Genomic DNA, 12,616 nt, shown 5'->3' on the forward strand with positions numbered 1-12,616 from the left:
TTTTGTCCACACACTTAATATCTGTTTATGGTGGTGCTAACTGCTTCTTTAAATAGATTGTTTGTTAGCAAAAAACAATAATTAGGTATGCACTCAAAATATATGGTCCTAGAACCTGGTGCGCAAAAAAAACCTTTCGGTCATTGAGTCGTACACCACGGATACTGTTTAACGTCTTGCCCAGGACAATATGTATGATTGTTGTATGGTTGTTTTGAAACAAAAAAAACCTTCTGTTTAATAAAATTGATCTATAAAAATTAAACAATGTGTTTAAATTTCAAGTTTGTGAGTTGATGCATAAAATTTTAAAACAATTCAATGCTGATTATAATAGATTCACATTTGTTAGTTCTGTTCATTAACATAACCTAAAGTTTTTGAAAAAGTTTAATTTTTTAACTGATAAACTCAAAACAAGACTTTGTCTAAAAATTTTACTTATTTTGATCTATAGTTTTATCTAGTGTCCCAGAAAACAACTATACAAAAAGAAAGCTGCTTTACAAACAACTTTATTCACTTAAAACTATATTGTTCTTATTCGAAAATAACTAACAATTTAATTGAGTTTGATACTATTTAAAAAATTAAATTCTTAATTATTGCTTAACTATTTAAAAACAAGTGAAATAAATAAAAAGAATAAACAACCCTTGGTTGAATACTAATTGTAAAAAACTCAGAAAGTTTAATTAAAAAACATAAAACAAAGAAAAAAAGTTACAAGTGATGTAATCAGCAAAATGTATACTGTTATGGCTGTAAATTGATACTAGAATTTTCATTATAGCAATTTTTATGAAATTTTCCCCAAGAGATTTATTTTTAATGCTTGAAGTTGTAAAAAACAACAAGTTTCATGTTTTCGTTTACGGGGATTTTCTAATAGTGAATAATAGTTTCTGGTAAATAATAGCAGCTTAAAAACAAAAAACCTTATTAACGACTGTGACAGATGAATACTAGAAAGTTTTTGCAGTACATACTAAAAAAGCATGTTTCGATATTTTTCTGAAGATTTCCTTATTGTCTTTTATACATTTGTGAGTAAAAAAGAGTATAAAGAGTTAAAGAGTGAATAAATAAAAAGTTATCGAGTAAATATTACAAAAGTTAAAGAAATAAAAGGTATTATGTTTGTTTATTAAAAAAGATGTTTGTTGCACTCTATGTTTTCTATATACTGTTATAAAGCCAGTATCTTATTAACAGTGCAATACAGCAAAACAATTATCAAGGTCAGTAAACTGCCTTTGCGGGCCAAATGCAATCTTTAAAATATTTGAAACTATGTAATAAATATTACTAATTAATCTCACAATTAAAAAATAAATTGTTATAAGTACTTTTCTACTGCTTAGTTTTATGGTTTAAAAAATATTTTTATGTTAATTGGTAAAAATATTTTAATTAGCTGCGGCCGACGAGCAATTTTATTCAGAAAAAATGACCTGAGATTTATAAAAGACTGCTAGCCACTGGTCTAATAGAACCAGTGAGTTAAAATCGTCGTATTTTTAAATTCTTGTTGGTCTTTTATATCTAAATATTTTAACTTTATTTAAGAAAAAATTTATATTAATAACAAGTTAAGTACATCGGTTTTAAAAATACAATACATGTTGCAGTCTGGTAAATAAAATTTTAAAACTAAAATAGATTTCGATTTCTAGATTACGAGATATATGCTGCAACATGTAATATATGTGATAAATTATAGATCAAACAATAAATCGTTTTGCAAAAAGATTAAGTACAAACAGAAATATTTAGAATTTTTTTTATAATTACAACAAACTTTGAATTGAATGACCAAATTGCATTTAATATTCTTTATCAAAAATTTCATAAAGAAAATATTTCAATAAGAATACAAATTTTATATTTAGAAAGACCAGTAAGAAATAGTTTATATTATACAGGTTATGATAGATTAAAAAAGCTACAGAAAATCTAACTCAAACAACGTGTGTAAACATAAGTTTACGTAAAAATAAAAGTAAATTTGGTTCAAATATTGGATTTATCACGATAAGTTTTAGGATTTTTATTTATTTTTTGTTTACAGTTGCTACTTATAGTTACCCTTTTTTACTGTAAACTACTAAAAAACTTTTGATGATTGTTTTTTGGTTAGATTCTAAACAATTTTTTTAATAGAAGTAAGTCTTAAATTTTAGTCCGTTAAATTTATTTTACATTATAAACAATTTTTTTATTGGATTAGAATTTTATTCGTTGTTAAACATATCTAAATTAAAACTTCGTTGTATTTATTTACAAATGGGCACTTTTAAGCAGATTTGAATTTTATTAAACAAACGAAAAACGTTTTTTTAATGTTTTCGTTTTAAAAATTAAGACTGTTTTTCTGATGGTTTTTTAACTAAATTTTGTTTTATAGATTAAATAAAGTTTTTATTTTAACGGTTGAATTTTACACAACTAATACATTTTTAAACGTTACGTTGATACACCATAGTCCATTCATACTATGTATTTCATAGTATGAAGTACATAGTGGTCTACCGAATCCGGTTACATTGCAATTCAAGTTTGGACAATTCTAATTCCGATAATTGTAATTCTTAAAAAAAAACTTTGAAGTTATATCTCAAATTGTAACATATATTTGAAAAAAAAATTATATGTATGTCTAATTTATACCTACAAACAGTTTTATTTTTTGCAAAAAAAATGACTACTAAAAAAAGTTTACTATTTACTATAGTTTACTTTGTTTTAAAACTTATTTTAGCCATATCTTATTAAATATTAAACATTTTTCATAGAAAAAAAACTTGTAGATCTTAAATTGACCTGGATACAATTTATATTTATTTTTCAAATATGTATTACTTTTTGAGTTGTTCAGTTGACCTTAGAAAAATATTTTATGAGTTTGAATTGTCGGAAATTGAGTTATTCAAATTTGAATGGTCGTGCACCCAAGTGTTCGACTTCTTACTTTAAAATACTATTAGGATCCGACCGGATATTAATTCAAAAAAAATCCGTACCGGGCCGGATCCTGTTATCAAAACATTATCTTGATCCGGTAGATCACTGAGTATACTTTATTCGCTTTAGCTCTTTCCAGTGCTCTGAACCTGCTTGAAAAAAAGTTAATAGACGTGTTTGAGAGGATTTTTGAAAACTATACTAGATATTCTGGAGCTTATGTAAAAGAGCAAAAAGAAAAATGTCATAAGCGTTTTTAAGTTTAGTTTTCTAACTTGCACTAGATATAACGAGAAAATTTTTGAAAGTTATACTAGATACTATGAAAAAGCTTGGAAGTTTTACTATTTATTCTAGAGTTCATGGTGAAAAAAAAAAGTTATAGGCTTATTTAAGCGTAGTTTTGAAACTAAAAAGATAATACGGAAACAATTTAAAAACTTTAGAGAATCATACTATCTGGCAGGATATTAATTTTATAGTTCCAGTGGATCACTAAACTTTACATAAAATACTCGTTTTTTATTCTTTTTAAAGACTATCATCATATTTATGATATTTTTAGGCATATCATTTGGGTATATGAATAATTAACACACCATGGTTAAAGTTTAAGTACATTAAATTTAATATAATATAATACCACCATTACACTTTTTTTAGTTTTAATTTTGTCAATTTATATGTTTTTATTGAGTATGTTATTAATTTTTAGTTATGTGAAGCTATAAAATCAAAAATTTTAGTTCAAATTTATACTAAACGTTAGAAACTAACTAAAATAATTTTTTGTTGTCAAAGTTTTTTCTGTAATGCTTATTTGTGTTTTTTTACTTGGTAAATAACTTTTTGAACAAGTATATTTTCTGATTTTAAAAGTATTATCAGTACTAAGGTAATTTTTTAATTTACTAAATTATATCTTTAAATTGATTATTTTTGAGTTTTATTTATAGTATTGTTAAAAATCGATGAAGTATTTTGAACGTTTTTAAAACTTTACTAATTTAACTTAATCTAAATTTAATTTAATGTAAAATCTACATAATTGTTAAATGCTATTTCAAATACTTAACAACATAATTAAATGTTGTATAACATGTTACTTTATTTATATAGTTAAAGATAAAATTTAACTATTCCAAAATAATGTTAAAACTATCACAAAAGTTTTTTAAACTTTGTTGTTTTCTATGGCTACAAATTGTAGGTTAACAGTATTTTTAACACATATATTTTCTAATTGAAAAGGTTTTTTAAAATGAGTAAAAAATACGTTTTGCAAATTTTACTATAGGTTTTTAATAAATGGATAAATTCTAAAGATACTTCTTAGATATTTATTTCTTCTCACAATAATTTTAAGAATTTTATACGTAAAAGTTCAAATAAAATAAATCTACTTGGCATGCTATCTAATAAAATAACTGTTAGATTTTAGGAAATAGTACAGAATTTTTTTAAAAGTATTTTACAAATAAAGTATACATCTAACATAAGAATTATACAAAAATAAGTAAGTTAAGTATTAGATATATAAAAAGCTAAGAATAATAGAAAAATTCTGAACAGCAAATGCATTTCTTTATTATACAACAACAATTAAGTTCTCTGTTTTTTTTCATGCAGACCAAATATTTTTATATGAAATATAGAAAATATAATTTATCAGTTTATAAATTTATACTACAAATATATAGATTTATAATTACTTTTTTTGTTTTCTTTTCTTTTAAGTATTTTACGTTGTTAAAATCAAGTTTTGTACTTTACATTAAAAAAAAAATTTACAAGTGTTCACTTTAGTTGCTGTATATTATAAAAAATCTAAAAACTGTTAACAAAATAGTTGCAATATTTACTGACAGTAATTATTGAAAAGTTTTATAGGACATACGAACACGTTTTTATTTCAGAGTAGATGTACTCGACCATTAATCATAAACAAGTTTATTCTAACTCCAAGTTTTAAGATTTCTTTAAAAAACATATAAACAAAGTTAAAAACTTGTAAAAGAACAAAGCTTCGTAATTTTAAAACTTTAAAAGCTTATGTAAAATTTACAAAACATTTTTTTTAACTTTCTAATTTCAATAAAAGTTTCTTTATTCTTAATGGTTGTTTTTAAAATTAAGAATAGCACTTAATTTTGGTAATTAAACATTTGTTATAACATTTTTACTAATAGTAGGGCTGATCCACGGTACTGGCTTTATAATAGTTTTGCATTTAATGTACAAAAAAATTTTCAGACCAAAAAAGTATAAGTAAATAAGTTTTGTGTAGCTCTATTACCGAGAGAGGTCATTTTATACACCGTTCCTTTGACCATATTTATTAACGTCGATTTTATTTCCTGTTCAGTTCAAACTGTTAAAGGTATAAAATCAAAGTTTGTTGGCACAGTTAAAAAATGTAAAATAGTTTTACTATAATTTTTGCTTAATTTGTTTAAAATGTTATGTTTTTTGAAGTTTACAAAACTTTAAAATAAATTTTGTATAGGATTGTTGAAAATATATTTGTATGTTTGTAGACGTTATTTTACAAAATTTATTTGTAATAATTTTTTTTTGTTGCAACAACTATAACTAATTGTTACTACTTAGTGTTTAATTCATTGCCACCTATCATATGGACGGTAAACACACGCATCAAATTACAAACTAGCAAATTTTCTGAATGCTTTGATTAGGTTACTTATACTAATTGGATATTTTAAAAAGAATAAAAAGAATTTTTGGATAAAATTTTAAAAAGAATAAAAAGTATTTTTGGATAAATTTCAAAAAGAAAACACAAAGAGTTACTACTATTGTTGTAGATTGGGGTAGATATTGTGTAAATCTTGATTTTGTTTCTCTTTTACGGATGTACATAGTACAACTAAGATAAACTATAAAAATGATGTAATAACAACTATTAACTAGTTTAGCTTATCGAAACACCAGAAATTGTATAATTAGTACAGTCATAAATGCTAGACCTTTCCCAACACAGCTAAATACTGTTAAAAAAAGTAAAGGGGTCACCATGAGGTAATTCATATAACCGTGACAGACAACCCTTTAATAAATATAACGGTTTGTAGACGATACTTTTTGTATTTAAAAAAAACATTTGAATTAAAAATACAAATCTTCGTGAAAGTCTCAATGAATTGTACAAATCTAGTGTATTTACTTGTTACTCTTACTGTTATTTAAAAATAAATTATTATTTTTTAAATGAAAATTTGTACAAACCCACACAAGCAATTTCAACTTTTTGTTTGTTTTTAAATTCAATATATTTCAATGCTTTTTGTTAGGATTTTACTAACAGAAAATTAATTAAATGACTAATAGTTAATGTTTAAATAAACATTAAACAATTCAAAAGATGAATAAAAAAAGTTCAGTAGTAAAGCACAATCAATTTAAAGCAATTATATGTAACATTTTACATTTAAAAAATAAAACCAGTCACGCAAAACAAAACTAACACTTTATCTTTTAATTGATATTAATTCAACGAGATACAACATAAACAAATACTTCCATTTTACAGAGTGTATAGTTTGATCAATTAGTACTAAATTGTTTTCAATTCCATTTAATCAAGACATATTTGTTCGCACACTGCAGAAAAATGTAGGCTTTAAGAAATCGTACTTCATCACACATATGGCGCTGCTCATGAAATCAGGGTTCCGCGACCTTTTCAAAATCTTTGAACATTAAGTAATTAAATAAACAATGTGCAAACAAGACTAAACAATTATAAATTATTACTAAGAAAAAACAGTTTTTGTATATTTTGACTGCCTAAACATACAAACAACAGTTTAATATTTTTTGATATATGTTATATATAGCTGTTTCTAATAAAAATTAACAAAATAAACGTCATTCAGTTTTTTCTCAATACTAGCATTTCTGAGCACAGTAAAAAAGTACACTGTATACACCCTGCTCAGTGCTCACTAATTGCTGATCTTTAAAGTTTAAATATTTAAAAAAATAAAAAGGCTGTTATTATAACTTTTTAAACTCAATGTAAAAAAAAACTTTAAGTTTTATCATAAGTTATTTAGCAAAGAAAGTTATTAACTCAAATAATTTTATATATTAGTACAATTCTAAATTGTAGGTCACATTCAGTGTTAAAAATTGACTAAATCATTGTCATATAATAGTCTAGAAACAAGTTATTTTTGTAGACCGTTTATTACTAGTTTATATAATTTATTACTTAACTTCAGGGCCTAAATTAAATAATAAAAGTTTAGGCTATAAAGTTTTGTTGTGAGTTATTCTAATATTATTTAAGTACACTTTAGGCTCATAAAATAAAGTTTTTAGACTTAATTTTGAGCAATAAGCAGAGTTTCTAAACGTTTTTTTTGTTTTAATTTTTATTAATTTGCTCGTTTAATAGTTTTCTCATAGGAATCAGGTAATTATGCCCCAATGTATAAAATAAATAGTTAGAATTGGTCCTAGTAAATAAAAACTGCTAAAAATAACTTTATTTCTGTTTTATAGTTTGTTTAGGACAAGACGAATTTACATTAAAATTACTTACATACTTATGTAATTCCAAAATGTTATTTTTACTGAACATTAGAAAATTAATGAAACTTATTATATAGTCCTGGGCAAGAGGTTAAAAGGTATTCGTGGTGTGCGACTCGATAACCGAATTTTTTTTTTTATGTCCATTAGTCTTGGAACCAAATATTTTAAGCGTATTTTTTGTCGTTCAATAAACTATATACATTAATGTTTTTTTTTCTATAAAATGCATCGAGAAAAGTGTTGTTAATTGAATTTAGTTAATACATTATAGTTAACTCATTTTTTTAATATAAACTCTTTATATAAAGCTTTTAAAGAACTTTTATAAAATAATTTCTAAACTATTTGTTTTTGCTTTTTAATACTTTAAAATAAATTTAAAAGCTGTTACAATAAGTTTTTTTAGTAAATAATAGTTTTATTTGCCACTACAGAAGGTAACTCTTTTGTTAGAATGAACTAAAAATACGTAGTTTTTAAAGATTGTCAAATTGAATACTTTAAAATTTAATACTGGTCAGTAGTTTTTTGAAACAAATGATATTACAACCGCTTGCTGAAAAAAACTATGGTGATTTGTAAACATAAAAGTTCAAGTACAAGACTTTTTTTTATTAATTCTTGGTCAATTTATTTGTAATTCTACAGAATGGTTTTAATTGTTTACTTGAGGCTTAATGTTACTGATTTTGTTAACTTAAAATTAATTTAAAGTTTAAATATGAGAAAAAAAAAGTTTACTGAATGAAGAAATAGTAAAAAAGGTAAGAAAAAGATGTTTAAAAAAGCAGTAGATGACAACCATAAAAAAAGTCTTAAAAAAAACGCTATAAATATTAAAAATAAAATATCCAATAGTATAGATAATAAATAAAAGGGGCTAAAATTGATTAAGAAATATTATATATATTAGTTATTTAAAGTTTTTGAATTAAAAAGTAAGCCGTCTATTAAAAAATATATTTAAAGTTTTACAGGTATCGAAATAATAAAAAACTCTTTAAAAAACAATTCAAAACAGTTTTGTTATTCTAAATACGATAAAAAAATGAAATGATGTAAATAATAATTAAAATATAACCATCTTAGCTTATTTTTTTACAAATTGGTCTTATTTTGTGGAGTTTTATCTTAGCTATCATATACTTTTATTGTTTAACAAAATTCATAGTAATTTTTAACATATGAGTGATCAAAGTTTGTGAGTTAATCAGTTTTCTTATATAAAGTAAACAAATTAAGAAGGTATCAAAATCTTTTTATGTAAAATAATTTATTTTCTAATTTATTTTATTACCAATATGCTTAGAGTTCTTATAATTAGTCTGTAACTAATACTTAAACTAACTCACAGTAGTAATTTTGAAATATTTTGTAAATGAATGAAAACCTGCTTTAAATTTTGTTTTTGTTTAATATATTTAAAAAACTCAAAAGTTTAAATACTTTTTAGATGTTTGATAGATAAATCCAAATTATTTTTAAAGCTCACAACTTTGAACTAGTATAAAGAAAAATTATGTACTTTAAATTGAAGTACAAAACTAAGAGAAAAGTATACCACTGATGTATGCAAAGCTACTTCTTATATAAAAAAGGTATATTGATTAACTTATTAAAAACAGGAAAAAAATCAAGTTGATCCCTACAGTAATTATGATATCAAAGTAGGAATGGTTAAAATCCAAAACTACTTTATTTGAAAAGTTAGTAAAAGCCTGTTGGCGGAAATTTGAAAAATTTTTTGCCTTTTATACATATATAACTCATTAACTTCTGCTGCAATTACTTCTCTCTCAAGGTTTTTTTTTTTGTTACATTCCACTTACACTGTTTAAGGTATGTTTATTTTTAGTAACTATACTATAAAAATAGTTCTGCTCAATCTTTATTTATTTATTTATTTAAATTCTTAAAAGAATGTTTATGACCTGCGTACCTATTTTGAAAACTACCTCTTGTTGAGCCAATATAAGTTTTGTAAAATCATCCACTTTCTAATGCTACTCTTTTTAAACAACGTTTGTAGTACTAAAACAGTAAGCACAACAATTATAATAAAATTACTAAAGAAAGTAATAGTACTCAGTTTAGTTGTAGTGCTAATAATATTATGATTGTGTTGTTTTTATTATTGTACTATTATTATTACATTACTATCATTAATATTAATGTAGCACAACAATAATAAGAATTTTAATGATAACATTTGGGTTATAAACATAATTAGAAGTATATTCATAATTAACAGTGATAATTTTAAAAGTATGAGTAACACTAACACACATAAAACTAACATTGAGAATAAGTCTTTATTTTTAATGAAATCAAACACATTGAGTACTTTAAACTTTAAAGATTACAATAAAAATTCTCAACTTATAAATAAGGAGAATAATATCACTTCAAGTTTTCAAATTTTATTACCAAATATTGTTTCATTCGTTTATAAACATTTAAGCAAATGAAGTTCTTTTTAAATAAGATTTTATTTATAATCTTAAGATCTCGTTTAAATTGTTATAAACGAGTAAAACATTGCTTAGGTAATAAAGTTATAAAAATTGAAGTGAAATCTAACATATAAGTAATATAGTACAAAACTTTTAAGGACGTGTGATTATTGTAAAACTAATATAGATGACTATCCATAAAAATGTTTAATCAAAAATGTTGTTTATAAAGGAATGGGAAATAGTTTGTTAAATAAAACATATTTAAAGCTGTATGAGTCTAATCTGTGATACATTCAACTTGAAAAGAGCAGAGTTTATTAAATATTTGCACACACATTAGAAAACTCTTTTTCATAAATTTTTTTAGCTATCCTCATTCATTTGTTCTCTTTTACTATATAGTTTCATAAACAATCACATACAATTACATTTATAATGCTAGGTATTGTATATCTTTTTTATGCTACTACTAGGGTATTTATAACTGAAAAGCCATACAGTTTAAAACATTATTTTGTAAGTTAATTTGTTTAAATATTACACTTATAAACATATGTTAATAGTAAATATACGTACTACTAAAATTTACAATGTACGTAGTTTATACCTCTTCTCATTATAATGTGTATTAATCTTCACAGACTCTTTAGAGCTGTTAATATTTTATTGTCAACAAAACGTCATCAGTACAGTTTCAATACTAAATATATTTTTTTTGATACTTTACTATTAAAAACTTCAAAGTAATTTTATGCAAAACGTTTATGTCCTGGACATAAAGTTAAAAGGTATCCAAGTTGTTTGCAACTCAATATCCTAAAGGTTTTTTTTTTGTACACAAGGTCCTAGGACCAAATATTTTGAGCGCTTTTTTTGTTGTTCAATTGTTCAGTACACAACAAATGAATTAATTACTTAAAATGGATATAAATGAATTCTACTGACAATAAAACATGTCTAAATTATAATACAATATTTTTTGTTTCAGGAAAAATATATTTACTAAAATTCATATATATATAAATTTATATAATGTTAATACTTTAACAATAATACGTTAATACTACATTTAAAACATTACTGTGATATTTGTTATTAATTTTTTACTTTATTTAGACTGTATATAAATTAATTTAAATTATAGTTATTATAACTAAATGCTGATAACTTCAAAATGTCTGAAAACGAAAACAGTAGTAATACAACAATGGTAAAAGAGGAAGAAACTAAAAACAATAAAACTTCAGACTTTTACAAAACTGACTGTGACTTACCTAATCGTTTTCAATTTCCGGATAAGATAAAAGGATACCAGTTAGTTTGTTACTTATATTTTAAACAATATTTTTATATTAAAAAATAAATTATTGAATATGTAATACCTTCTTATACATTTGTAAAATAACTTCAAAAAAACACATATTAAAAAATATTTTTGTAGTTTCGAAATTTTTTATACAAATAAGGTACATAAAACTTAAATTACTACTCAGCATAAGTGTAGTCTGATTTGTTTATATAAATATTTTTGAATATTTTATCAATATTTTACAGACAACAAAAAGCACACCCTGTTTACATGACAACCAACATGGAGTACGGAGGAAAGCCTCCTAGCATTCACACGTCATCAACCAGGTACAAGCCCCGGTCCCAACAATTTTCTAATCACTTAGGAGCGTGCGGCATGTACAGGAACCATTCATTCAATACAAGCAATGACAAATCATACATTACAGGCGAATTTTCAGCTTTGTAGAGTTGTTTAGCTTGAAGTTTTGTAATCAGGTTTTAAAATTTCTGATTTTCTAAGTTTAAGTTTTTTTTAATCAGAGCTCGATGACTTATACTTTATCAAACTTTATTTTTTTATTTTATCAGAAAATTATTAATAGAGTTTATTAAAGCTGTACATTTAACATTTAAAATAATCAGGTTTATGAATGAAAATCATGAACATTATTGTGTGTTTATTTTTTATGTAAATAAACAAGTAAAAAAAAAATTGTTTTGTGTTTGTAATAAGAAATTTTTTAAAGTTATTTATATATATAAAGTTTATATTCTTTATTAAGGTTCTTTTTTCATAAAAGCTTTTTATCAATAACCACTTTAAGTTTGAGAGATTTATATTTTGAACATCAAATATATAGGGCTGCTACACACTCATTACTTGTCATTTAACTTCGAACTCAAAAAACTTTGCTTGTAATTCAATTTAATACTTAAGTATAATTTTGAACATTAGTCTACTATTGTACTTGACCACATTTGGCCGCAATTTTGCCGACCCCTGATTTAAATTAACCAAAGTTATATTAGCAGAACGATTTAAGTTATTGTTAAGTTAGTTAGTGCTCTCATGTTGTATTTAATTATGTTTATTTAGAATTTTTGTTTGTTTTTGGTTTGTTTTTTGCTTGATTAACTAATTTCTGATGCAATTATAAGACTATATAAGTTAAAATTTTCTTTATTATGTTACAATTGTATCACTCTGATGAAAATTTGTTGAAATATATTTGTGCTGGTTAAAGGACCTTGTTTGTTTTTAATTTCGTAGAAATATTAGGTTGAAAATTTTGCTTTAAATATTTCTTTGCTTTATAAAAATTTATATCTATTTAACCAGGTTA

General features: G+C 23.5%; 1 protein-coding gene across 1 annotated transcript; it reads left to right on the forward strand.

Annotated features, from left to right (window-relative positions):
* Nucleotides 1-11,100: 11,100 nt before the first annotated feature.
* LOC145831769 (piercer of microtubule wall 1 protein-like) lies at nt 11,101-11,974 on the forward strand. The gene is made up of 2 exons (XM_082939098.1): nt 11,101-11,294; nt 11,535-11,974. Exons 1-2 carry the CDS (start codon nt 11,155-11,157, stop codon nt 11,737-11,739), a joined length of 345 nt encoding a protein of 114 aa, XP_082795224.1. The 5' UTR covers nt 11,101-11,154; the 3' UTR covers nt 11,740-11,974.
* The last annotated feature ends 642 nt before the right edge of the window (nt 11,975-12,616 follow it).

Source organism: Thalia democratica, chromosome 3 (genome assembly GCF_965202585.1).
Source record: "Thalia democratica chromosome 3, ktThaDemo2.hap1.1, whole genome shotgun sequence".
NCBI classification, from domain to species: domain Eukaryota; kingdom Metazoa; phylum Chordata; class Thaliacea; order Salpida; family Salpidae; genus Thalia; species Thalia democratica.